At 57.6% G+C, this 24,884-nt stretch overlaps 2 protein-coding genes across 3 annotated transcripts; one reads left to right on the top strand and one right to left on the bottom strand.

Annotated features, from left to right (window-relative positions):
- Positions 1-700: 700 nt before the first annotated feature.
- Positions 701-9,118, top strand: SMIM1 (small integral membrane protein 1 (Vel blood group)). Of its 2 annotated transcripts, none has more exons than XM_004024544.5 (4): positions 701-851; positions 1,127-1,245; positions 3,363-3,563; positions 3,876-9,118. In XM_004024544.5, the coding sequence occupies exons 3-4, from the start codon at positions 3,439-3,441 to the stop codon at positions 4,000-4,002; spliced, it is 252 nt and encodes an 83-aa protein (XP_004024593.5). In that variant the 5' UTR covers positions 701-851; positions 1,127-1,245; positions 3,363-3,438; the 3' UTR covers positions 4,003-9,118. The 2 variants fall into 2 exon arrangements, with proteins under 2 accessions (XP_004024593.5, XP_004024592.5); XM_004024543.5 differs by having other exon boundaries at positions 712-904.
- Positions 8,314-24,645, bottom strand: LRRC47 (leucine rich repeat containing 47). Its single transcript, XM_004024545.5, has 7 exons — positions 23,959-24,645; positions 14,970-15,431; positions 13,205-13,321; positions 12,107-12,222; positions 10,769-10,871; positions 9,616-9,705; positions 8,314-9,440 (listed from the first exon to the last, which is right to left on the bottom strand). The coding sequence occupies exons 1-7, from the start codon at positions 24,571-24,573 to the stop codon at positions 9,192-9,194; spliced, it is 1,752 nt and encodes a 583-aa protein (XP_004024594.2). The 5' UTR covers positions 24,574-24,645; the 3' UTR covers positions 8,314-9,191.
- Between the last annotated feature and the right edge of the window lie 239 nt (positions 24,646-24,884).

Below are 24,884 nucleotides of genomic sequence, written 5' to 3'. Positions count from 1 at the left end.
TGAGGGTGGGGGGGCTCTGTTCCCATCCCCCCGGTCCTGGAAGGAAAGCTTTACGCACGGGAACGGTGTCTGTGGTCCCTGACGCTTCCCCGGCGCCTCTGAGGCTCTGGGCGCCTGAACACCTTCGGAAGGGACTCTCCCCATCACCCTTCTCTGCTCCCCACCCACACCTGCTTCCCTTCCCGCCGCGAGCACCGAGCGTGGGCCACGTGCGGGCGCCACGCCCCTCAAGCCCCGGAGGAGGACGGTCCCCGCGGCCGGGTCCCCGAACCCAGCATTCAGGCCCAGACGCGCCCAGAGCCTCCCGCAGTCTCGTCGGCGCTGCAGCCGGGTCCCCGCGGGGCTGGGGGGCTCGTGGCGTCGGAGGGGCTCCAGCAGGGGTGAAGGAGGTCGGGGACCCTGGAGGCCCCAAGGGCGAGCCGTCTGGGGGCAGAAAGTGCAGCCCTCTGCAGACCCTGCCCGGCCCCCCTGCACCTCCTGGCCCCGGGTCTGGGCGGCCTAGAGCGCCGGCCCCTTCCGGACGAGGCGTCTCCCGGCCCCACTCGCCCCGCCCCCAGCCCCTTCTGGATTAGGCGCCTCCCCGCTGCGGCCCTAGCCCTTCCCCGCATGGCCCCGCCCCCTCTCGCCCCGCCCCCTCTCGCCCCGCCCCCGGCCCCTTCTGGACCAGGCGCCTCCCCGCTACTGGCCCCAGACCTTCCCCGCATGGCCCCGCCCACTACTCTAGCCCCGCCACCTTCCGGACCAGACACCTCCCCGCTGCTGGCTCCAGCCCTTCCCCGCGTGGCCCCGCCCCCGCCCTCGCCCCCTGCCCAGGCCCGGCCCCTGCGGAGCCCAGAGACGCGGGGACACAGGTGAGGCGCGCGGGGTCCGGGCTGCGGCTTCCCGGTGCGGCCGCAGTGGGCAGGTGCGACTGTGCGCGGCCTCGCTGGCTGAGAACTGGCGAGGGCTGGGGGCGTGCCTTGGACTGACCCCCACCGGCCTAACCCGCTGTGCGGGGCCAGGGCCGGAACTGCCCGCCCGGCTCCTTGCCGGGCTCCTTGTGGCTGCTGGGGACCCCCGACACCAGCCACTTTCCCTTCCCGGCCCTTAGCAAGATCGGCTTCTCCGGTCACCTTTATTTTTTTAGGCTCGAGGCGTCTGCCGCACCTCAGCCCACGACCTGCCCCGCTGGGAGGTGCGGGCCGCTGGCCAGGCCCTGACCGCAACCTGGCCCAGAGGCCCCAGCCCTCAGGCAAGGTTCTCCGGGTAAGTGTGGGGCCCTGAGGCGCTGTGGGGTGAAGAGGTCTATGGAGGGCGCCTGTGTACCTAGGGCCTTCCTGCACTCACAAGCCCCCAGGAGGTGCCGGGATCCGGGAGCCTCCCAGGGCCTGGAGGGGAGTCCCTGATGGGTTCCTGCCGCCACACCTGTAACCATCACATGAGTGTGGAGAGACGTTTACTGAGCAAGTGAGGGAGGCCAGCCTCAAGGGCCGGCTCTGGTGGCTGTGCACCGGGGTGACTTGGGAACAACGTGTTCTACGTCAGCAAGACAGGAACCCATGATCCCAGAGTTGAACACACTGGGCTTGACCCCTCCCACCGGGAGGCCCATGGTGGCCTGCTGCTGTGGACTTGGAGACTCAGCACTCCCGAGTCTAATGCTGCGTGGATGTCGGGTTGCAAGGCGGCTGCTGCAGCTCCAGCAGCTCCAGCCATCACGTCGAGGCTGGAAGAAGGAGGTGGCTGCTGCTGCTTTCACAGAAGCAAAAACTCTCCCATCCCCTGCTGCACCCTGGCTCCTGGACCCCAGCTGGGTGACTTGGGAAAGCAGGGGTGGTGATATTAAGCTCGTCTTACCCCGGTCATGGCTGTTACCTGGGGCTGGCACATTGCTGCTGGGACCAGAATGGGATTCTGCACACCAGGCAAGAGGGCGTGAACCTCGGGTAGGCAGCTGACCGCTCCACATGCTCCGGGAAAACAGCACCCATACTCCAGTAGAGGCTGGGCCTCTCCGGGCCTGAGTGCCAGGCTGCACTGAGCCAGGGCTCCCACCGAAGGCACACTTTATGGCTTTGAGACAGCTCCCTCTGCCTCTCTGGGCTTTGGGGAAAGGCAGACACGGAAGTGCCAGGAGTCTCAGAACTGCCTGGGGCCTGAGTTTCTGAGCTGGCTTCTTGCAGGGGAGTGGCTGCTGTGCCTTTAGGCCTCTGTGCCGATGACCTGGGAGGAAGGTCAGCCTTCCCCGCTGGAGGGGGCCCAGCAAAGCCTCAGCCCCTAGAAGTGAGGGGCCTGCCATTGCCTGCCCGAGGACCCCACTCCTGGGGGCCAGATGCTGAGAGGGGACACTGGGGGCCCAGCAGACCAGAGAGCTGACCCCAGTCCCACAGCCTGGGTGGGTTGTCAACTTCTCATGCCCCCTCCAACTCCTCCACCCCCACACCCCCTTAGGTAAATAGGAGGTCGAAACAGAGGCCAGAGGGTAAAGGAGGTGCTTAGAGTCCGTGAGTCAGCCCGGCAGCTGTGCTAGTGCTTGGAGTTCCTGCTCAGTCCCCGTGGTCTCCTCGCCCCTCTGGGCACTTGGGCTGACAGGCACCGAGCTGAGTGCCGAGATGCAAAGATGAGTCCCAGGTCTGCAGGAGTTGGAGCCCAGCAGGGAGCTGGCCTTGGGGCTGGGCCCCTCCTGCTCTGGGCAGCCACCCAGCCCTATGACCCTCCTGTCTCTGTAGGGCCTCCCCAAGGCCTTGAATCCACCCCGGCCCCGTGCTCAGTGCATCGTGCCCCCCAAGCCCCAGCCCTCCTAGAGGTGTGGGTGGGGGAGGGGCTGCAACCCACACAGGCTGAGGACACAGCTGCTGCCACTGCCTGGGGCCAGCCACGCATCCTCCCCAGACAGGGACCGGTCTAGCTGTACCAGCCGCTGCCCCGGACCTGCTGCCCTGCCCCACCCCCCCCCCCCCGCCCCCCCAGCCAGCCTCCCCAGAGGCCAGCAGGCGCCTTATCGGGCAGGGTTAAGGAGGGGGACAGTTATCAGGGGCTGCAGCCTAGGTTGGGCCACAGTGTCCTCGTCTCTTGAGGGGGGCAGGCTGTGCAGGCTCCCTGATAAAAGCACCGGGGAAGGGAGGCTCCTGGAGTGTGCTGGAAGGAAACACTGGCCTCCCACATGCCTGAGGTCAGGGCTTGGCCTGAGATGGAATTCTCGCTTGGTCCCATCCTCCCGGCCTGACCCTGGGCAAATGACTCTACCACTTTGTGTCTAGGTCACCTGTTAAGTCAGGCGACAGACCCGGTGAGGGAGTCAGCCCCCGACCCTTAGTGCCCCTCCCCTAACAGCAGCCCCAGAGGGGATCTTGACTGCCGCCCTCCATCCGCTTGTTTTACAGTGAAGTCACAGCCTGGCCACCTGTCTTGAGCTCCCCACTTGAGAAGGCCCCGCCCCTCCCGCTGCAGCCCCACAGCATGCAGCCCCACAGCATGCAGCCCCAGGAGAGCCACATCCACTATAGTAGGTGGGAGGACGGCAGCAGGGACGGAGTCAGCCTAGGGGCTGTGTCCAGCACAGAAGAGGCCTCACGCTGCCGCAGGTGAGGGGGCCTGAGGGCAGCCTGCCAGCCATAGCAGGCTGGTGTCTCCCTCCAGAGACGCCTGCCGTAACCCCTGCTACCGGCCCCATCACCCTCCACCCCATCCTGGCTGGGAGCCCACGGTCCAGCGGCTCAGCAAACCGCAGCCTTTGGCCTTCCCTCTGGTTGGCTGTGGGCGGGGAGAGCTTCCTCTTGACTCCAGCAGAGCGCCCAGGCCCCTCCCCCTGACCCAGACCAACGGCCACAGTCCACTTAGGGGGCCCCTCGTGCGGCCCTGGCCTGGGACTCACCTCCAGTTGGTTCTCACCCCAGGATCTCCCAGAGGCTGTGCACGGGCAAGCTGGGCATCGCCATGAAGGTGCTGGGCGGCGTGGCCCTCTTCTGGATCATCTTCATCCTGGGCTACCTCACTGGCTACTATGTGCACAAGTGCAAATAAATGCTGCCCCGCATGCACGCTGGGGGCTGGCTGCACACGAGAGCACAGGCCTGGAGACACACCCCTTGTACACATGGACCCCCCACAGACATGGACCCTGCGGCACACACAGCGCACAGGGCACACACGCCGGCAGCCAGGCACACGAAGACACCAGGTGCACAGCTGTCATAGACCCCACACGGGGGTGCACAAACACCTGGCACACAGCCCTTCAAAGGACCTACAGACAAACAGCTGGGCACACGTGGCTGGGAGGCCTGGGCCCAGCCTCAGCAGGAGCTGCAGGACACACCCAGGCTGGGCCCTGCGGCCTGGAGCCCCCAGCTACAGCCTCGTCTCTCCCAGGGCCCAGCCCCTTCCCTTGTGAAGGCCAGGATGAGGGGTTCCTTCAGCGGACAAACTGAGCCCACCTCCCTGGCAGCCCCCCGGGGTGGGATCCTCCCGGCTGCTTTTCTCCGTGGGAGCAGTGTGCAGAGCTGTGTGGCCCTGGGCAGGCCCGTCCTCTCTGGGCCTTTCTGACTCCTGGTTTTGTAAGGGTGGCTATGTGGTGTCCCCCGCCCTTGTCTCAGATGCACCATATCTTCCTTAGTAAGTGGGCACAGTTCTTCCTAGGCAGCCCACCACGCGCAGGGGCTGGGTGTGTCCTCTTGGGGCCGGCAGCTGCCAGGGAGGACCCGGGTCTACCCTCCCTCCCCCAGGGATGGGCCTGGTCCTTCCAAGTACTCCTTGTGGGCCAAGAGCCTGTGTACAGAGGCATTAAGTGTCTGTTGAATGAACGGTGGATGACAGCCCTTGCCATAGTTACCTGGCCAGGCGTGACATCCAGAAAGGCTGTGGGAAGGGCTTGTTTCCCCGGGGCAGGCACCCCTCCCATGTGGCTCTAGGAATGCATCCCTACCAATCGGGCCCTCTGGCGAGGACGCCCGGCAGGCCTGGGGACCCGGATGTGGCTGGACCTCAGCTGTGTCCCAGGGACTCCGGTCCCATTCCCCCCACCCCCATCCTGGCCTCCAGTCCCAGCCTCCGGTCCCAACTTCCATTCTCTTGGTAGATGCTTTCCTGGGTCGTGTGTTTGGCCCTCACCTACCACAAAAGACCCCAAAAAGCCTTGCCAGAAACATCCCCTTAGGAAAGGGGTCCTCACCCCAGGGCTGGGGGTGGGAGACATGGGCAGCCACTATCCTCACGGGCACAGAGAAGGGAGGCCACAGGGCCAGATGAGGTTATTGGAGGGCTGAGGCTGCGCCTGCCCCAGGCCAGGTCCTGCCAAAAGCATCAAGTCAGGTAAACAGGAGGGGCTGCGCCAGTCTTGGTGGGGAGGCAGACTCCACATCATCCGCCTTTGGGGCGAGCAGGCTCACTTGAGATCTGCCTGGGCCAGACGGTGGCAGGTGGAGATGCATGGCTGATTGCACACTGCCCCAAGGCTCCTGGCTCCAAACCCGAGGAGGGAGCCCAAGGGCCTGTCCTGGGCTGGGCTCTGAAGCAATGATGCTTTCCTGGGAGCCTGTTGTTGGGTGGGCTGCTGCCTGCCCCAGCCCCATGACAGCCTGGATCTCGGCACAAGTCTTCAAAAAAGAGATCCCTACCTCTGACCTGCCACTCCCAAAGAGGGAAAGGAGTAGCCAGCTGGTACCCTCCCTGAAGCCCAGCTTCACAGGACAGCACTGCCTTGGGGCTGCTGTAAGGAAGTGGCAGAGGCCGCTGGGCCCAGCAGTTTGGCTGCATGGGCCCCAGAAGGCAGCACTCCGACCTGGGGGTCCCGGGGCTGGGCCTCCCCAAGAACTGGTGCGGCCCAGGAGACAGGCGAGGGCACAGGATGGGGATGGGAGCTGTCCCAGTTCTACAGTCAGAGGGGAAGTGGCCCTGGTGCTTCTGCCGCAGGTCCCGCATGCCAGTGATGCCCACGCACCCCCACAAATGCTCCTTCCCACCTGTCGGGCTGGCATCAGATGGCACAGGCGCATGTCGGGGTCTGCCCTGGATCTGTCTGGCTGCATCTGGGCCCGCCCTGGCAGGGGCCCAGCATCTTCAGCCAGGGGCTCCACCAGCAGCCCTGCCAGCCCCAGCAGGGGAGGCTACAGGCAGACACCCACGGGTGCTCATTGGGCCAGGCACTCAAGTAACCCATAGCCGCCTCTCGGGCACACCACTTGTCCCCTAAGTGGCCATGGTGGAGACAGCAGCTCCAGCCCCAGGACCCCCAGGGTCATGGACCTAGGCTGAGCTGAGCAGTGTCCTTACAGCTCTGGGAGGGTTGGGGAGAGGATGGGACAGGACCCTGCTGAGTGGCCGCCTGGCCTACCCTCCCAGAGACTTGTGAACAGGAGGATCTGCTGTGGATGCGTCTGGGGCCTGGGCTCCTCTGACTGTGCACCTGGGGTATCCAGGCAGCCCCACACCTCTGGTCCACCTTGTGCTCCAGGCAGGGGCCCAGCAGGGTGAGGCCAGTTCCCAGGACCCCTGGTCAAGGGCACCAGCTTCCCCATGACAGTGGCAGGTGCCTCTTGCTCCCTGCTGGCAAGATCTGGGTGGGGACAGGAGGCCCTCAGCCTCCCCACATAGAAGCCACCACTGGGCTAGAGTGAGCTTTGTGACACTTCGAGCAACAACCTCTGGCAGTGCCGGTGGGAAAGGATCTGCTGGGCCAGGTGCGGAGCTGTTTTTATTAGTGAGTCGGGGGTGGGGTGGGGTGAAGAAAACATCAGAGACACCTGTGCTGCGAGTTAAATACATTTCCAGCATCTCATGCATCACAAGCTGCATCAGGAAAGGGCACAGCATGTGGCAGCCTCATCCACACCCACGCAGTGACAGATGTGCTACAGCGTGGACACCAAGTCCCCGGGAGCCAAGATGGCAGCTCCAGCATCCCTCCCTTCCTCCCTTCCTCCTTCCCGGGCTGGGCCGGGCCACGCAGAGAAAGGGCAGCCTCTGCCATGGCAGCCCCAAATCACCTCTCAGAGCAACTGTCTGGGGTCCCCAGCCCCAGAACTCCAGCAGAGTCCTGGCCTGGGGAAGCCCCCGTGTCGCCTCAAGCCTCCAGCAGGGCAGGCCCCTGGCCAACTGTGGCATCTGCCTTGACTGCCCAGAGCAGCAGGAATCAGGTTTTGGGAGGACACAAGGCAAGGCAGTCATCTGACACACCCACGGCCGTCCAGCTGGCACTGAGTGTGGGCCTCGTCCTGTCTGGAGTCCCCTCCCTCCCACAGTGGGCGAGACGGGAAGGCCTGGCAGTGACCAGACAAGTGGGTCCAGGTCTCAAGGCAGCCTGGCCCGTGTCCTGCAAGGCTCTGAAGAGCCACCCAGCTGTTAGTCTGCCCACTGCACAGGGCCCCGGGCCTCTCAGGTTGACAACTAAAGGTGTGTGGGCTGTGGGGCTCTTGCAGATGCTTCCCAAAATCGCCAGTCATTTCTACAGACACAGAAATCGAGACACTGAACAGAGAACAAATGGTGTCATTCGATAAAGCTGATGAGTCTGCTTCTCACATGGCACCCAGATCGTAAGGCAGTGGGGTCCGTGAAATCATCGCGGTGGCTGGCCGTGTCCTCATGAGCCAAGCGCACTGACTCCCGGGAGTGGTGTGCACGCACGTGTGGTGCCTGGACATACACGAAGACACACGGACGTGGGGGTCTGACCTGGACATTCACAACGGAAACGTCTACAACAGAAGGCGCCCAGGACCCACCGATCTGGCGCATAAATGAAGATTTTTGGCTCAAAAACCTAAGCGTCCTCCAGCTTTTGCTACCATCTGTCCGTCAGCTGGCTGAGGACTGCCGATGCTTCCCAGGCAGAAGGGTCTGGTCCACTCCTGGGGCTCCACCTGCCTGTCACTGCGGCACCAGCGTGCACACGATGGAAACCCCACCGATGCCGCTCTCCTCCGCTTGGCCCCGCTGAGCCAGGGTGAGGTGCTGCCACTGCCTTCAGCCTACGGGCTGCTCGCCTGAAGGGGTCTCCACATCTCCACCCCCACAAAGCAATCCAACAGCACTACGAAGAGACGCAATTCTGCCAATTCTAAGGTCACATTAAAACTTTTCCCCCAGAAATTATGATCACTGCCAGCTGGAGAACCCAATGCCCTTGCACATGCCAAGCTGCATCCTGGCATGATATGGTTTTATAAGATGCTGCGTCATAGAAAGTGACTGTGCCGTTCAAGGAAACGCACATCGGTTGGCTTCCCAAGTTTTCGGGTCTCCGAACCAGTGACAGTCACGTGTCGCTCAGTGACACATGAGAAACGTGTGCTTAGCCGCTGCTGTGTGATCACAGAGAGTCCTTACACAAGCCTCGATGGTGCATGTAGTTTTATTTATGTGTTTTCATCTGGAAAACCAAGTGTCCCAGCAGCATGACTGAACATCACTCACTTCCCCTACTTGATCTACAAGGCCAACGCCGAGAGCCCAGACCAGGATTCCAAACACACTGCACGAGAATATTGTGGATCCGCTGTCAGGTAAGTGTCCGTCACTGACCCAGACACTGTTACGTGGCACATGACTGTACAGTGCCACGTAACAGCACTGTACTTTTCTCCCATAAACAGTTACCTGCCATGTATCTACATGATTCAGAACATTTTGAACAGTTAATTCTGACATTTGAATAATCCCATCAAAAACTGTAAAATCACTTTGATGTTGTAATGACAACACAGCATCACTTTACGACAGAATCATCTGGAAAAACAGAACAACGAATACACACATCTTAAAAAATGCTGGGGTGGGCCAGGCACAGCTCACGCCTGTAATCCCAGCACTTTGGGAGGCTGAGGCGGGTGGATCACGTAATCCCAGCACTTTGAGGGGCAGAGGTGGACAGATCATGAGGTCAAGAGATCAAGACCATCCTGGTCAAAATGGTGAAACCCCGTCTCTACTAAAAATACAAAAATTAGCTGAGCGTAGTGGCACACACCTGTAGTCCCAACTACTTGGGAGGCTGAGGCAGGAGAATCGCTTGAACCCAGGAGACAGAGCTTGCAGTGAGTCGAGATCACGCCACTGCACTCCAGCCTGGTGACAGAGCGAGACTCCATCTCAAAAAAAAAAAAAAAAAAAAAACAACAAAAAAACTGGGGTGAAAATCTAACGGATAATTCAGCATTGCCGCATAGAAACCTCCGCAAAACCGGCCAAACAAACGCGGACAGGCGGCTCTGGCGTCAGCGCACGACAGTCACGTGGGGAGGGGCAGTGGCCAGGTCGGCCTTGGACGGGTACACCACCTTCAGGCTCCCTTCCAGGTCCACCACCCGGACCTGCTCCACCACCAGAAGGGAGGGCCCGTCCTTTCCAGCACTGGGATTCGTTCTGGGATCTGGAAGTTGTCCAGAGACTGCATCGGCTTCAGTATCTGAGAGTGATCCTTCCTCTTTATTTTCTAAAGTGTACTTGTTCATTTCTGCCATTTTCTGCAAATAAAAAATACCTTTTTAACCTGGAGATGAGAGGTGACCCAGGGAAGACATGCTGCTGTCTGCCAACACAGTAAGCAAGAAAGAGGCAAGCAGGATGGGTGGGAAGTCAAAGAGCAGAGCACTACTCACGCTCAAAAGCGTTTCTCAGGAGGAGCCACCCCACACTCACCAGAATGAGGGCATCCATGACATCCTTGCAAATCTGCAGACTGGTGGCACTTGTTACTTCCAAAAACAAATCAGAAGTCATTTTCTTAACCTTAAAAGAAAAAAACATTTCAGAAAAGAACAGTTATCAAATGTAGACATCAGCAACTGCAACATTTGTTCTCAGGAAAAATCTACAAAACTGTGTGGCCAGGCACAGTGGCTCACACCTGTAAATCCAGCACTTTGGGAGGTTGATGTGGGAGGATTGCTTGAGCTCAGGAGTTCAAGACTAGCCTGGACAACACAGCAAGACCCCATCTCTACAAAAAAATACAAAAATTAGCCGGGTGTGGTGCCATGCACCTGTGGTCCCAGCTACTCAGGAGGCTGACATGGGAGGATTGCTTAAGCCCAAGAGTTTGAGGCTGCAGTGAGCTATGATCTTGCCACTGCACTCCAACTTTGGCAACAGAGCAAGACCTATCTCAATCAATCAACCAATCAAGCAGATGGCGTCACACACACCAAGCCCACTCCTCACAGAGGAAGACTGCAGTGCTGCACACAGCATCCCGGGCCGTCGCGCAGCACCGAGCACGAACAGTGAGCTGTAGCTCTGAGAAGCCAGGGGGCCCTTTGACCCCTCTGGGCTGCGTTTTCTATTGCACACAATGAAACCTCACAATGCAGCAGATACTTGTGTGTGTTAATTCTTTTTCTTTCTTCCTCTTCTTTTTTTTTTTTCTGGAGACGGAGTTTCACTCTTGTTGCCCAGGCTGGAGTGCAATGGCGCGATCTCGACTCACTGCAACCTCTGTCTCCTGGGGTTCAAGCGATTCTCCTGCCTCAGCCTCCCGAGTAGCTGGGACTACAGGTGTGTGCCACTATGCTCAGCCTTCCAGGTTCAAGTGATTCTCCTGCCTCAGCCTCCCGAGTAGCTGGGATTAAGGCATGCACCGCCACGCCCGGCGAATTTTGTATTTTTACTAAAGACAGGGTTTCTCCATATTGGTCAGGCTGGTCTTGAACTCCCGACCTCAGGTGATCCGCCCACCTCGGTCTCCCAAAATGCTGGGATTACAGGCGTTGAGCCACCACGCCCCGCAGACTTGTGTTAATTCTACAGGGAACAGCCTAGAAGACACACCATGTTCACACACATGCCACCCTACCTTTGTCTTCTCACTGTTGGTTATTGGTGGGAAGGAAATCACATCACCGTCTGCATCCACAAGACACGGGTAATTTTCATTTCCATCCAGCAAGTGAAGGTATCTGTATGGGAAGAAATACAAATTACAGGCATAATTATAAAAGATACACTGTGCTGGGTGTGGTGGCATGTGCCTGTGGTCCCAGCACTCAGGAGGCTGAGACAGGAGGGTTGCATGGGCCCAGGAGTTGCGTGGGGTGTGCTGTGCCAATGGAGTGTCTATGCTAAGTCTGTCATCACTATGGTGAGCTCCTGGGAGTGGAGGACCACCAGGCTGCCTAAAGAGGAGTGAACCAGCCCAGGTCAGAAACAGAGCAGGACAAAAAGCTCCGGTGCTGATCAGTAGTGGGACTGCGCCTATGATTAGCCACCTCACTCCAGCCTGGGCAACATGGCGCGACCACATCTTAAAAAAAAAAAAAAGAAAAAAGGCACAGCTGGGCGTGGTGGCTCACGCCTGTAATCCTAGCAGTTTGGGAGGCTGAGGCAGGTGGATTGCTTGAGGTCAGGAGTTCAGGACCAGCCTGGCTAACATGGCGAAACCCCGTCTCTACTAAAAACACAAATATTAGCCAGGCATGGTGGCAGGCGCCTGTAATCCCAGCTACTCGGGAGGCTGAGGCGGCAGAATCGCTTGAACCTAGGAGGTGAAGGTTGCAGTGAGCCAAGATCGTGCCATTGCACTCCGGCCTGGGCAACAAGAGTGAGACCCCATCTCAAAAAAAAAAAAAAAAAAGCACACACCTGAAAACATACCTAAAGGGTAAAATGGACGACTCAAAAAGTTCTTTACACAAATTAAGTGTAATATCAAGGGCCCAAGCATAACAAGCTTCAAAGAACAAAGTATTCTGAAGCCTGTGTTTACAGAAACCACTTGGCTAGTTATGGATGACCATCTTGCTTAGAGCAGCGCCAAGGACCCTGACTTGGATGATACCCAACAGCGCACGGTATGGATAAAATGCTGTGGGTTGGGCCGGCATTTATGTCTGTTTCCTAATGGCTAGTTTATATCCTGTCCTGTCCCATCCTGAGGGCCACCCGCCCCCTGTGGAATGGCCAATACCTCCGCTCCTAACACCTTCCACTTCCCTCACGTCAGGGCCATCTAGATGACAGACTGGTTCCACAACGTCTCCTTTGGAAAGAGAATGCTTTCCTTTTACCCTGTTAAGAAGCTTCTGGGTTCTGGTAGCATTAGGCGGTTCCTGAGGAGCACAGACTAACTCAGCTGAGGCCAGCATGCGGCACCCCCCCCCGGGCCTGGCCCCACCCCACCAGGCACGCTGCCCACCTGTGCAGGCCCGACACACTCTGCCGCTTCTTCTGCTTCCTCTGCTCCTCGGCCTCCAGCTGCAGCTGCCGCACCAGCTCCTTGGCCTTGGCTTCTTTCCGCCCCAAGGGAACAATCTATCGGGCAGAAACCCACAAACTCCACTAGGGTCACAGCCACAGAACTCGCGCATCCTGTCGATTACGGCCTTAAGCCTCAATGAGCCCTCCCGACTCCCGCCCTCATTCATCCCTACAGCAGGCAGGGAGCATCCCACGGGACCATGCAGCAAGAAGCTGCATGTGGGCTGCCACTGCAGCGTCCCGGGGAGACCTGATGCCCAAACACACCGATCCTACTGAGGCAGGGCTTAACCTTAAAGCCAGCTCATGCACAACTGCTTCCAGAGGTCTGCCATCCTCAGAAGGCCAAAAGAGGAGAGAAAGGCTGAGCAGCCGGGACCTCGTGCACTCCACAGATTCAACAGCCCAGGACAGCACCACGACACAGCAACTCACCCTACTGCCAACCCCACGCAAACGGTTTTACTATCGGGACAGAGACCAAAATTTCTGATGAAAAGGTAGTGAGCGAGTGAAGGAAACCATTTTCCCACGACTGCTCCTCTGCCGAGTCCTCTCACAGCTGTGCACCGCTTCGAGTAACCGCAAACGCGGTCTGTTTCATTATTTCATGTCTTTGTAAGAACAGCATCAGATCCTACTCTAAAGAAAATGTTCAGGCCGGGTGCAGTGGCTTACGCCTGTAATCCCAGCACTTTGGGAGGCCAAGGTGGGCGGATCACCTGAGGCCTGGAGTTCGAGACCAGCCTGACCAACATGGAGAAACCTCGTCTCTACTAAAAATACAAAATTAGCTGGGCGTGGTGGCGCATGCCTGTAAACTCAGCTATTCGGGAGGCTGAAGCAGGAGAATCGCTTCAACCCAGGAGGCGGAGGCTGCAGTGAGCCGAGATTGTGCCATTGCACTCCAGCCTGGGCGACAACGGAACTCCATCTCCAAAAAAAAAAAAAAAAAAGTTCGGGCTCCAGTAGCAGCGTGGCGTCTTTCGACACCAAGGAGACTCTTGAGCAGACCCTGCAAAGGAGGCTGCAGCACCTTGAGGTCCTGCGGGGGCCGGGCGCAGTACAGCAGGGGCCCTTTGACGGCACGGAGCTCGTGGGTGGCAAGGGTGGCGGCCGTCCTCTTCTCACAGAGATCTTCGTGGAGCTTGGTCTGTAACACAGAAGCAGTGATGAGCAAGGTCTCTTGTGCCCTGAAGCCCAGCGAGGTGTCCACACTTCACCCTTGGCTGGGCTGTGCGCCAGGAAACCCTCCCGGTCCAAGGTCTTCACAACCCCGCCACGCCCCTTTCCGAGACAGGGCTCCCCTCCAACTCCTCTCCGCCCGGCCAGTCAGGCACTCACTTTGTGGAATCACCATCAGGAAAACTATCTTAATCTATCAATCAGCAGACTTTCTTCCTTCTCTAATTCTGACATAATATTTGAGATTTCAAAGAACCCATCTTGAACTAAAATGTAAATAAAGGCTGAGCTTTAAGTTGTAAAGCCCTGGCTGTGGTGCCTGTTCCCTTCCTCCCCAAGCTGCAGGCAGGACTCTCACGACAGTCACTCTCGGCCCGCCATGCTCTGTCGCTGCCACTGCGGGGCGCACGAGACTTTCCCCTGGGCACAGAGGTGCTTTATATTTTAAAAGTTGGTCAGGTGTCACAGAAAAGCAACTGGGAAGTTAGTCTTGCCAAAACCTAAACAATTCACAGAAGAATGTGCTGGCAAGAGTTGATGACTTTAATACTGTCTTACATAAAACAAAATGTGTGATTTACTGCAGAAGTCAGAAAACCCATCAAAATATCAAAAAATCAAGGAACCCTGATTTTCCTTTTTTTTTTTTTTTTTTTGAGATGGAGTCTTGCTGTGTCACCCAGGCTGGAATGCGGTGGTGCAATCTTGGCTCACTGCAACCTCCACCTCCCAGGTTCAAGTGATTCTCCTGCCTCGGCCTCCCCAGTAGCTGGGATTAAAGGTGCTCGCCACCACGCCTGGCTAATTTTTGTGTTTTCGGTAGAGATGGGGTTTCGCCATGTTGTCCAGGCTGGTCTCAAACTCCTGACCTCAGGTGATGCACCCACCTCGGCCTCCTGAAGTGCTGGGATTACAGGCGTGAGCCACCGCACCAGCTGGAACCCTGATTTTCAACTGCAATAAAGCTATCCAGAAATTAGGATAGGCCAGGTGTGGTGGCTGACACCCGTAATCCCCACACTTTGGGAGGCCAAGGCGGGTGGACTGCTTGAGGTCAGGAGTTCAAGACCAACCTGGCCAACATGGTGAAACCTCGTCTCTTTTAAAAATACAAAAACATTAGCCAGACATGATGGTGGGCACCTGTAATGCCAGCTACTCAGCAGGCTGAGGCAGGAGAATCACTTGAACCCAGGAGGCGGACGCTACAGTGAGATTAGACTGCGCCACCGTACTCCAGCCTGGGAGACAAAGCGAGACTCCTTAAAAAAAAAAATCAGGATAAACCGTTAATGCCATATGTGGAGGAGCAAGGGACAGGACCAGTGACCAGGACCAACCAGGCCAGGGTGCAGGCATCTGTGAAGAGGCCATCTCCACGCTGGGGACACCTGCCTCCCGGAGGGGACTGAGGCCTTACCCCCTCCTCAGCAACACCTGAGCCAGAACCTGCTCTATTCCCTTTTTGGAGCTGAGGAAACTGAAGCACACAGACACCTGGCTGGGCCCCATACTCCACTGCTGCTCCTTCGGACACGCTCGCCTCAGGATGTGTCCCAGCTTGCGGCGTCTCACACCTCCGTCCCAGTCATCTGAGGACCCCCACGGGCACCCACCTGCGAGGTGAGGAAGCGCTTGAGTGCATTCCCTGGCTGCAGGTCCATGCCTCGCACCACGGCCCCCACAATGTAGGGCCGCACATCCCGGACCTCGGGGCTCACTCTGACCGTCAGAGGTGCGGGGTTTTCGGAGACGTGCAGGACCCTGAGCAGCAGCCGGCCGGCATCTCCCACGTCCTGCTCCTCTCCATCACCACCTTCCCGCCTCTGCTTCCTCTCCCTCCTCTTCCTCCGGCTCTCTTCCTTCTCTGAGCCCTCGGCACGGCCCTTGCCCTTCCCGCCACCGCGGCCTCCGACGCGCAGGTACTCCAGGATGGATCTGGTCTGGCAGCCGCTGACCATCTTCTCCAGGCGCTTGTCCCTCAGCTTGTTCCCGCGGAAATTGATCTCCTTGAGCTTGGGGCAGTCCGCAAGCTCTGCAGGGATCTCGCTCAGCTGGTTGTTTGAGAGGTCCAACGTCTGCAGAGAGAAACATGGATGCGTCAGACCCCCGGACTCTGGGAAGAGAGTCCAAGGTCATGCTCGAGAGGCAGGGAGACCACTCATCACTCACAAGAGCCACCACTGGCCTGTCTGTGGGGACGCGTCCCTGGGGAGCCACAAGTCATTCACCTTTGAGTCACTTCCCCAGCTCTGCACCCCACATCAAAGGCACTATCTGAGGAGCCTCTCCGAGGAGAAGGTGTCAACCATGGTTAACAGTGATCTCTGCAAAAGCTTCTGACTCAAACATGTCACCCTCTTTAACAACTACAGCAGCCCTGCAGCTCAATCATCACATTAGAGAACAGAAAGGTGACAAGAGACAAGGGATGTCTGGGTGTGAAACGTGACCTCATGTCGGGACCTAGCCAGGACTGCTCAGGTGAGAAGCAGATTCCCCAAAGTGGTGTTATTTTTTTTAATTAAATGAGCTAAAAAAAAAAAATACAGCAAAATCTCTAAGAGCATTCTTCTTCATAATGAAGTGCAAAGTTGCCCGCAGTGACACACAGAGTGCTCTCAGGGTTCACGGAGGAAGGAAAGGGGAAAGCCGACTTCAACGGCGATGGGTTCTCAGCCTTCATCTGACCCAGGACAGGTGCATCGGGGCCACCACTGTGTGCCACAAAGATGCCCAGGAAGCCCCGTGGCCCACGGGAAAGCACTTTCTATGACCGTGACTGATCAGACTTTGGCAAAACGTGCAGATGACCTCACTGAAAGGATGGAAGGGGCACAGTGGCACCTGATGCACTCTTAGGATGTCTTTCCCAGGGTCTGGGCAGCGCAGGGAACGTGCGTGTGAGGGCAGCCACTTCCATGACGTGAGGCGGCCGCTGCAGGTTCAGGCAAAAGGGGCCCATCCGCCTCCACTCCGCTCTTTCCTGGCTTGGTACCCAGGCCCCACAGCCTTGCCCGGGTGGTGGGGCAGGCACTGCGAGCAAACCCTTCTGTCCCAGCTTCCTCTAGGGCTGGAGGAAGACCCTGCTCAGGATGCAAAGCCTGACCCTCGGGGATCTCTGGCAGCCTCGGTGCCGGCTCTGCCCCCAGAGGGGAGGCAACAGCATGTGGGCCCCCTGGAAGCCAGCACTCACCCTTGGTCAGTGTGGCTGGTGAGTCCTAGTCACACTGGGTGTGGAGACAGGTAGGGCTGGACTTGATAGACTCTGAACAGAGTTGGGGACGGGCTGATTACCCAGAGGACACCTCCTGCTTCGCCTGGAATGGATGGCAGGGGTGATGGAATTTCTCAAGCCCCAAGTTGTGAAGGAAATGAAAAAAGGAACCTGCTGGAATCCTCCAGCTCAAGCAATCAAGCTGCTCAGAGATGGGTAAGGGCAGCATGGCTCAGAAATGGGATGGTGCTCAGAAGCGGGAAGGGTGGCACGGCTCAGACATGGGAGGGTGCACTGCATGAGTTCCCACAGGGAGAACAGAGACCCAGGGAGGAAGCGACAACTTAACAGTCAAGCAGGAACAGCATGTGTAAAAGAAATAAAAGGGCTCGCGTGCCCTCCGGGAGAGAATGGGGCAGTCTAAGCAGCAGTGACGCCTGCTGGGGAAGAACACAAGGCAGGGGCTGAGACCAAGCCCAGCTGCTGGGCACTACCTGAGCCACGCGTCCATCGGATCTAACAGAACTGCCACAGTTTTGTGCTTCTCAGCACAGGGTGGGCTGGGCTGGGATAGACTGGTTGGACTGGTGGCTCCAGCCCAGACCTCCCTTCCGGCCCCACATGGGACGAGAGCCAATCTACTCCTGGAATCCAGGTGGCCTCACAAAGTACCAGGAGCCGTATCACCAATGCTGTCGCCAGCCTGCAGCACCAGGAACAGTGCGGCCGTGAGCTCAGCCTTCTAGAGCTCCTCACTTCCCTGTCAGAGCCCTGGCTCCAGTGCTAGAACCAGCCCAGGGCACAGCCTGCCTGGCAGAGGCCAAGGGAAGCTCTGAGGTTGGAAGGTGGGGGGCGCGGGCGTCTGAGGTTCTGCTCTGTGGGTTTCTGCGCTGCCCTAAGGGGCTTTGGTCAAAAAGCTTGAGAGTTCCCCTCAAGTGGAACCTCCTTTCTGCCTGCAAACACGCAGTGGGGCGTCTCCCTCCGCTGACAAAGAGCAAGTTCCTTCAGACCCAGGAGCAGCAGCAGAGGCGAAGGAGGCGGGCGGGGCCCCACCGGGGCGCCCAGAGCAGCCACAGCCAGTTCAGCCTGCAGCCTGCAGTGAGTCCCCGAAAGGACGATGGCGGGCACTCGGAGAAGGGTCTTTCTTCCAGGCAAAGACTGTCAGAGAAAGGGCATCTGAGCAGCTCAGGACCTGCCTGGAGGCTCTGTGGGGAGTCAGGGGACAGGAAGGGAAGTGGGGGAAGGAGAGCAAGAGGGAGGGCAAGAGAGTCACCATCTGGGTGGGGAGTAAAGCCGCAGATGTTGGGGAGTCCTTGTCAGAAATGCAAGGCCCTGCTGACGAGGTCACACGCTGGCCCCTCAGGCCAGCACTGGGCACCCAGTGGCAGCCTCAGCAGGAAATGAAGCCAGAGATTTCACACATGAAGGGTGGATGAGGGTGGCGTCAGTTTTCACTTGTGCGAGGGAGCAAGCAGGCGCGCCCACAAGGATGTGAGGTGCACACTGGCTTCGGGGAGGATGAGTTACACAGGGGGTGGCTAGGGGTCCTCCTGACACCTGATGGGATGGAATGCCGTCACCTGTCACCCGGAGCTGACACTCTACTGCAGGAAACACAATCCTCGCAGTGGCTAAGCTGACGGCAGCAACGTGGGTCCTGACTCTGGCCTGGCATACCGGCTGCCTTCCGGGCCCATGGCTTTTGCAGGGGACCTGCTGCCGGGGAAGGATCCTAACTTCATGGTGGTGACAGGCTGACATAAACCAACCCAATAAGGAGCGCCAGCCCCTGAGTGAGCCCCACTCCCTCCGGCAGCAACTAAGAAACTCAGAAGCTGGGGGAGAGCCTTTGGCTTCAGGAGGGTTCACATTGAGGCTGAACTCCCCTGTGCAGCTTGGCCTTGGGAGGGGAGTGGCCCAGGGCCTGAAAGGATGTCTTTACTAAGGCACTGTCCTGCCCACATCAGCTGTTCACGTAACATCTGTCCCATCCATCCCTCATTCCCACACGGACAACACCACAGGCCTGCGTGATGGCCACTTACAATGCAGTCAGGAGAGGTGTGACCTGCCCCCATCCTCGGCTCACCACAGCGCTGCCAGCTGAGCCCCACGGGCCACAGCAGCGGGAAGCAGCCAGGGAGGGCCGGCCGGGTGCTCTCAGGTCTCAGCAAGCCACGTGGCTCTGAGGCCAGGACACTGGGGGAGCCAGGCTCCCATGCAGGCAGAGCTACTGGTGAGACCATAGGACAGCAGAGGCCTCGTCCCCAGTGGCTGGGAGGAAAGAGGGTCAGGGCCTTTGCACTGCACGTCCCAGCCCAGGCTTGGGGGTGCTCCCTGGGGAATGGCTGTGGGGATGGGCACTAGGAGCCAGGCTGAGCTGCTTCCATTTGCAGTCTCGCCCCTCTGGGGAGGGAAAGGACAGGCAGAAGCCTCTGTGCTGTTATTTTGGCGGCCCCTAAAGAGCCAGTCCTCCCAAAGAACCGGAACTGGGCTCGCACTTAGTTAACCCAAGCAACGCAGGAAGTGGCAGGAGGCATGTTCCAGGTTGATGCCTGAAGAAGGGCTGGCAGCTGCTGCTTCTGTACTGAGGAGCCCTGAGCCCTGTGAAAGAAGGGGAGGGAGAGGCCCCGAGACGACACACGGAGAAGCCCACCCACCCCGGCAGCCCAGCCCTGAGCCCACGCCAGCTGAGCACAGCCACGTGAACGACCAGCAGCAAGAGCTGCAGCACTGTCCACTGTTCACTGTCCACTGTCCAGCGGAGCCAGCCCAGAGCGCAGAGCCGCTGCTGCTTTAAGCCTCGTGGTTTCGGAGTCAAGCAGCCACAATGGCCAGCACCACCTCCCCCATCTCTTTCCCTCTTTGTGTACTGCGTTACCCTCCCAGTCTTCCTACACAGGAGCAAAGACCTTCAAGACCCAACGGCACGCAGCCACAGAGAGACAGGGCTGGAGCCCGTGCCTTCTGCTTTTTTTCCTTTCCTCCCCCTTCTTTCTCTCCTTTTTTCTTGAGACGAAGTTTCACTCTTGTTGCCCAGACTGGAGTGCAACAGCACCATCTTGGCTCACCGAAACCTCCGCCTCCCAGGTTCAAGCAATTCTCCTGCCTCAGCTTCCCGAGTAGCTGGGATTACAGGCATGCGCCACCACGCCCGGCTAATTTTGTATTTTTAGTAGAGACGGGGTTTCTCCATGTTGGTCAGGCTGGTCTTCAACTCCCAACCTCAGGTGATCCGCCCGCCTCAGCCTCCCAAAGTGCTGGGATAACAGGCATGAGCCACCGCACCCGGCCTCTCTCTCCTTTCTTTAAGACAGGGTCTAGCTCTGTTGCCCAGGCTGGAGTGCAGTGGTGTGATCATGGCTCACTGCAGCCTCAACCTCCCAGGTTTAAGCGTTCACCCCACCTCAGCCTCCTGAGTAGCTGGGACTACAGGTGCACACCACCACACCCAGCTAATTTTTGTATTTTTTATAGAGACAGGTTTTCACCATGTTGCCCAGGCTGGTCTCAAACTCCTGGGCTCAAGTGATCCGCCTGCCTCAGCCTCCTGAAGGGCTGGGATGCCAGGCATGAACCACTGCGCCCAGCCTGCCTTCTGTTTCTGAGCTCAGTTTTCTGGTTTTCTACACTCCCCATCTCCCCACAGCACCAGGAAGGACATCAAATGCATTCGCCTTTGTGTGCAAAACTCCAATGTGCGTAGCTACATTGCTGGGCATAGTTCTGGTAGCCATTCCTCAGAAAGGTACCCAAAAGGACATCTGAGTCCAACAAGGGATTCCAATAGCTCTTGCATGACCCTCCAAGAAACAGGTCTCCTGATAGAGAGCCACTGGACGCCTAAAATTTACGAACAGAATGGCCCAGGGGAAAGGGAACTTGGCCACCTCTCCTGGGATTTAGAAAACAAGACACACTCTTTGACTTGAATGACATTGTTTTGGGCACCATTTACCAGGCAGGTGCTACAGAGAGCTGGACGCACATTTTTTTTTTTTTTTTTTTTGAGACGCAGTCTCACTTTCTCACCCAGGCTGGAGTGCAGTGGCGCAATCTCGGTTCACTGCAACCTCTGCCTCCTGGGTTCAAGCGATTCTCCTGCCTCGGCCTCCCGAGTAGCTGGGACTACAGGCATGCACCACTACACCCAGCTAATTTTTGTATTTTTAGTAGAAACGGGGTTTCACCATGTTGGCCAGGATGGTCTCGATCTCTTGACCTCGTGATTCGCCCGCCTTGGCCTCCTAAAGTGCTGGGATAACAAGCATGGGCCTGGCCCACAACACTTTAAGAACTTGAATACTGAAAGACATCTATGAATTTGAAGAGAAATATTGCAACTGACTGGACACTTACATGATGTAAGGCACAATGTTAAGATACATGCCTAGTACATCAACACTCTGGAAAACCAAAAGTATCTGTCAGGTGGGAAGGTGGGAGTAGACCGTGCTGTACCCAACATCACACCTTAGTCCTAGAGGGATGCCTACAGCCCCAAGGACCAAGGAAAATGCCAGTGAACTCGCCTCTTCCAGGAAATGCCAATGAAACCACCTTTGCAAAAACTGTAACAGTGAGAAAATTATGGTGGTGAAAGAGATCTGATCTAACCAATCCCCATCTTTGGCCTTCAAACTACCTTTTTTTTTTTTTTTTAAATGGAGTTTCGCTCTTGTTGCCCAGGCTGGAGTGCAATGGTATCATCTTGGCTCACTGCAACCTCCGCCTCCCGGGTTGAAGCGATTCTCCTGCCTCGGCTTCCTGAGTAGCTGGGATTACAGGCATGTGTCACCATGCCCAGCTAGAGATGGGTTTCTTCATGTTGGTCAGGCTGGTTTCGAACTCCCGACCTCAGGTGATCCGCCTGCCTCAGCCTCCCAAACTGCTGGGATTACAGGCAGGAGCCACCGCGCCTGGCCCTTCAAACTACCTTTAATTATTCCTGGGTTTGGGCCAAGCTAACTTTGGGAGACATTTGTAATTTAAATGATAATACTCCTTCCGTAAAACTCAAATGCCTTTGTAAAGCTAATGAGGGTCCATGAGGATAGGAGGATGGAGGAACCTGAATTCTGCTAAGGGGTAGACATAAACAACTGCCAGCTATTCTTCTGGAGGTCACAAGATATGTGACTTCCCCACTGACTCCTGCAGATAACAGCACTAGCAGCACCGTGGAACCTAAGACCGGCCTTCTGAGCTGTGTCTTTTCAGGGTTTTCGCATGTCTGATCAATGGCTCTACCTGAAACCAAAAAGAGCTCCCTGCAGCCCCAGCCAGAAGTGACTCAGTAAGCAGGACCGGTTCCCACACCCCTATGATTGCACCTCAACCAATCAGCAGCAAGCACCCGTTGCCTAGCCACCCTCCCCTTTCCCCAAACTATCCTTGAAAAACCCCGCCTCCAAATTTTTGGGGAAGCTGATTTAGTAATAAAACTCGGCCGGGCGCGGTGGCTCATGCCTGTAATCTCAGCACCTTGGAGGCCAAGACAGGCAGATCATGAGGTCAGGAGATCGAGACCATCCTGGCTATCACAGTGAAACTCCATCTCTACTAAAAATACGAAAAATTAGCTGGGTGTGGTGGCGGGCACTTGTAGTCCCAGCTACTCGGGAGGCTGAGGCAGGAGAATGGCGTGAACCCAGGAGGCGGAGCTTGCAGTGAGCCAAGATTGCACCACTGCACTCCAGCCTGGGAGACAGAGCGAGACTCCATCTCAAACAACAATAATAATAATAGTAAAACTCCAGTCTCCCCTTTAGCTGGCTCTACATGTGTAAAACTTTCTCTATTGCAATCCTCCTGCCCTGATAAATCAGCTCTATCCGGGTAGTGGACAAAATGAACCCATTGGGCAGTTACATCAGTAACCATGTGTCACTCTACAGTGCGTTTGTTTTTTTTGTCACAGGGTCTCGCTCTGTTCAGGCTGGTATCACAGGTCACTGCAACCTCCACTTCCTGGGCTCAAGTGATCCTCCCACCTCAGCCTCCGGAGTAGCTGGGACTACAGGCACGCGCCACCAGGCCCAGCTAATTTTTGTATTTTTGTAGAGATGGGGTTTCACCATGTTGGCCAGGCTGGTGTTGTGACCTCAAGTGATCTGCCCGCCTCAGCTTCCCAAAGTGCTGGGATTACAGGTGTGAGCCACCGCGCCCGGCCAGGGTTTGTCTATATATCCTTATATAGATATGTTACTTGTAAAATGAGTTGCAATTTCTTGAGGAATTGCTACAGCAAATAAATAGATAAGCTGCTGAAGTGTATACGTGTTTTATTAAGAAATGTCCACATAGGCCAGGCGCGGTGGCTCACACCTGTAATCCTAGCACTTTGGAAGGCCGAGACAGGCGGATCACGTGAGGTCAGGAGTTCGAGACCAGCCTGACCAACACAGTGAAACCCGTCTCTACTAAAAACACAAAAATTAGCTGGGCGTGGTGGTGTGCGCCTGTAAGCCCAGCTACTCAGGAGGCTGAGGCAGAACCGCTTGAACCTGGGAGGCGGAGGTTGAAGTGAGCCAAGATCGCGCCACTGCACTCCAGCCTGAGTGACAGGGCCAGACTCCATCTCAAAAAAAAAAAAAAAAAAAAAAAAAAGAAATGTCTGCATAAATTCAAAGACGAAAAATGGGGGAAGAAATGCAGGACTGCCTTAAGGATGAAACCAAAAGAGAAGATGGAGAGAACATCTGGCTGGGTTTAGGTCGTGGTTCTGCCATGTGGCTTCCCTACTATCTTTTAGGCAACAGATTCAATGGGCACCTGTTATAGGCCAAGCATTATCGCGGGGCCTGGGGATCCAAGATTAATTAGTAAACAGACGCTGGACAATATAGTCTGGAGAAAAACCCAAGTTACCTGCTGCTTACTTTGGGCAGGCCCTTTGGCTTTCTGTAAAACAGGAATAACCACCCCTACCTTGGAAAGCTGCTATTAGGATGAAGTGAAATAAGATCACAGCATGTGACATTATGCAAAATCCAAGGTGCCCCCTTCACCACCAGACTCACTCTCAAGTCACTTCACAAGTATTAGATACAAAAAAAGACAGGTCTCTACGCTCGATCTACAGGAGAAGCCAAGTTTGCTAACAATTACAAAATAGCGTACCACGTGTAAAAGTCCAGTTAACAGAATGCGGGGGAGTTCAGAGGCCACCTAGTATGTTGGTGTGGCCAGGAGAAGGGGGAGTTGGAAGGCGGCATCTGCTTCCCAGGGGTGATGCCCCCGCAGCTGGCTCCTTTCAGCCTTGTAGGAATTCCCTGGGCCCAGTGCCCCAGGGGGCGTCACTAGGAACTGCTCGGCCCCGAGAGGGGTTCCTTCTCCAGGGCTACTCCAAGGCCCCATCCCGCCCCGCCCGGGCAGCCCCCGCTGACCTTGAGCGAGGCCAGGTGGGCGATGTCGGGGCTGAGTTCTCGGAGGCAGTTGTCAGCAGCCGCCAGTTCACTGAGCAGGGGCAGCGCGCCGGGGCGAAAGAGCTCGGCGGGAAAGGAGTCTAGGCAATTGCCGGTGAGGTTGAGGCTCTGCAGGCGCGGGGCGCAGCGCGCCAGGTCGGCCGGCAGCTCGCGCAGCCGGTTGCCGCTGAGGTTGAGGCTCTGCAGCTGCGGAAGGCCCGGCGGCTCGGCGGGGCCCAGGCCTTGGCCCGGCGGCAGCGCCTCCAGCGCGTTGCCCGACAGGTCGAGCACCCGAAGGGCAGGCAGCGGCCCGAGCTCGGGGCTCAGGCCGGGCCCCAGCGCGTTGCGCCGCAGCACGAGGCTGTGCAGCTGCGGCAGGCCCTGCGCCAGGCCAGGCCCCGGCGCACGCAGGCTCCCGCAGCCGCTCACTTCCAAGTAGTGCAGCAGCGGCAGGGTGAAAAGCCGCGGCGGCAGCTGCCCACCCGCCGCCCGCACTCGCTCCTCCAGCCCGGGCCCGGTCAGCAGCAGCTCCCGCCGCCGCTCCCGCTCAGCCAGCTCCAGCTCCGGCCAAGACTCTGACACCGCTGCCGCCGCCATGGCGCCTCAGCTGCTGGCAGGCACCCACCCACCAGCGTGCTTCCGGGGCAGCCCGCGCCACTTCCGACCTGTGCCGGAAAAGCCCATAGAGAAGCCACCTGGCTGCTAGAGTGTCGCCGCGTGTGCCATAGAGGAGAGTGGCCTCTCCTGCGTAGAGCCGGGGAGAGGCTGGAGAGCGGCTCGCTCTCTCCGCGGGTAGGGGTGAGGGTGGGGGCTATGAACCCAAAAGTATCTGAGAAGGACTCAATGAAATGTAAAAAGTTTATTTTGCCAAGGTTAAGGACACGCCAGTGTCACAACCCTAGGAGATC

This window comes from Gorilla gorilla, chromosome 1, assembly GCF_029281585.2.
Source record: "Gorilla gorilla gorilla isolate KB3781 chromosome 1, NHGRI_mGorGor1-v2.1_pri, whole genome shotgun sequence".
NCBI lineage: Eukaryota > Metazoa > Chordata > Mammalia > Primates > Hominidae > Gorilla > Gorilla gorilla.
Note: the sequence above shows the minus strand (reverse complement) of the source record. Positions and strands in the feature narration are given on the sequence as shown.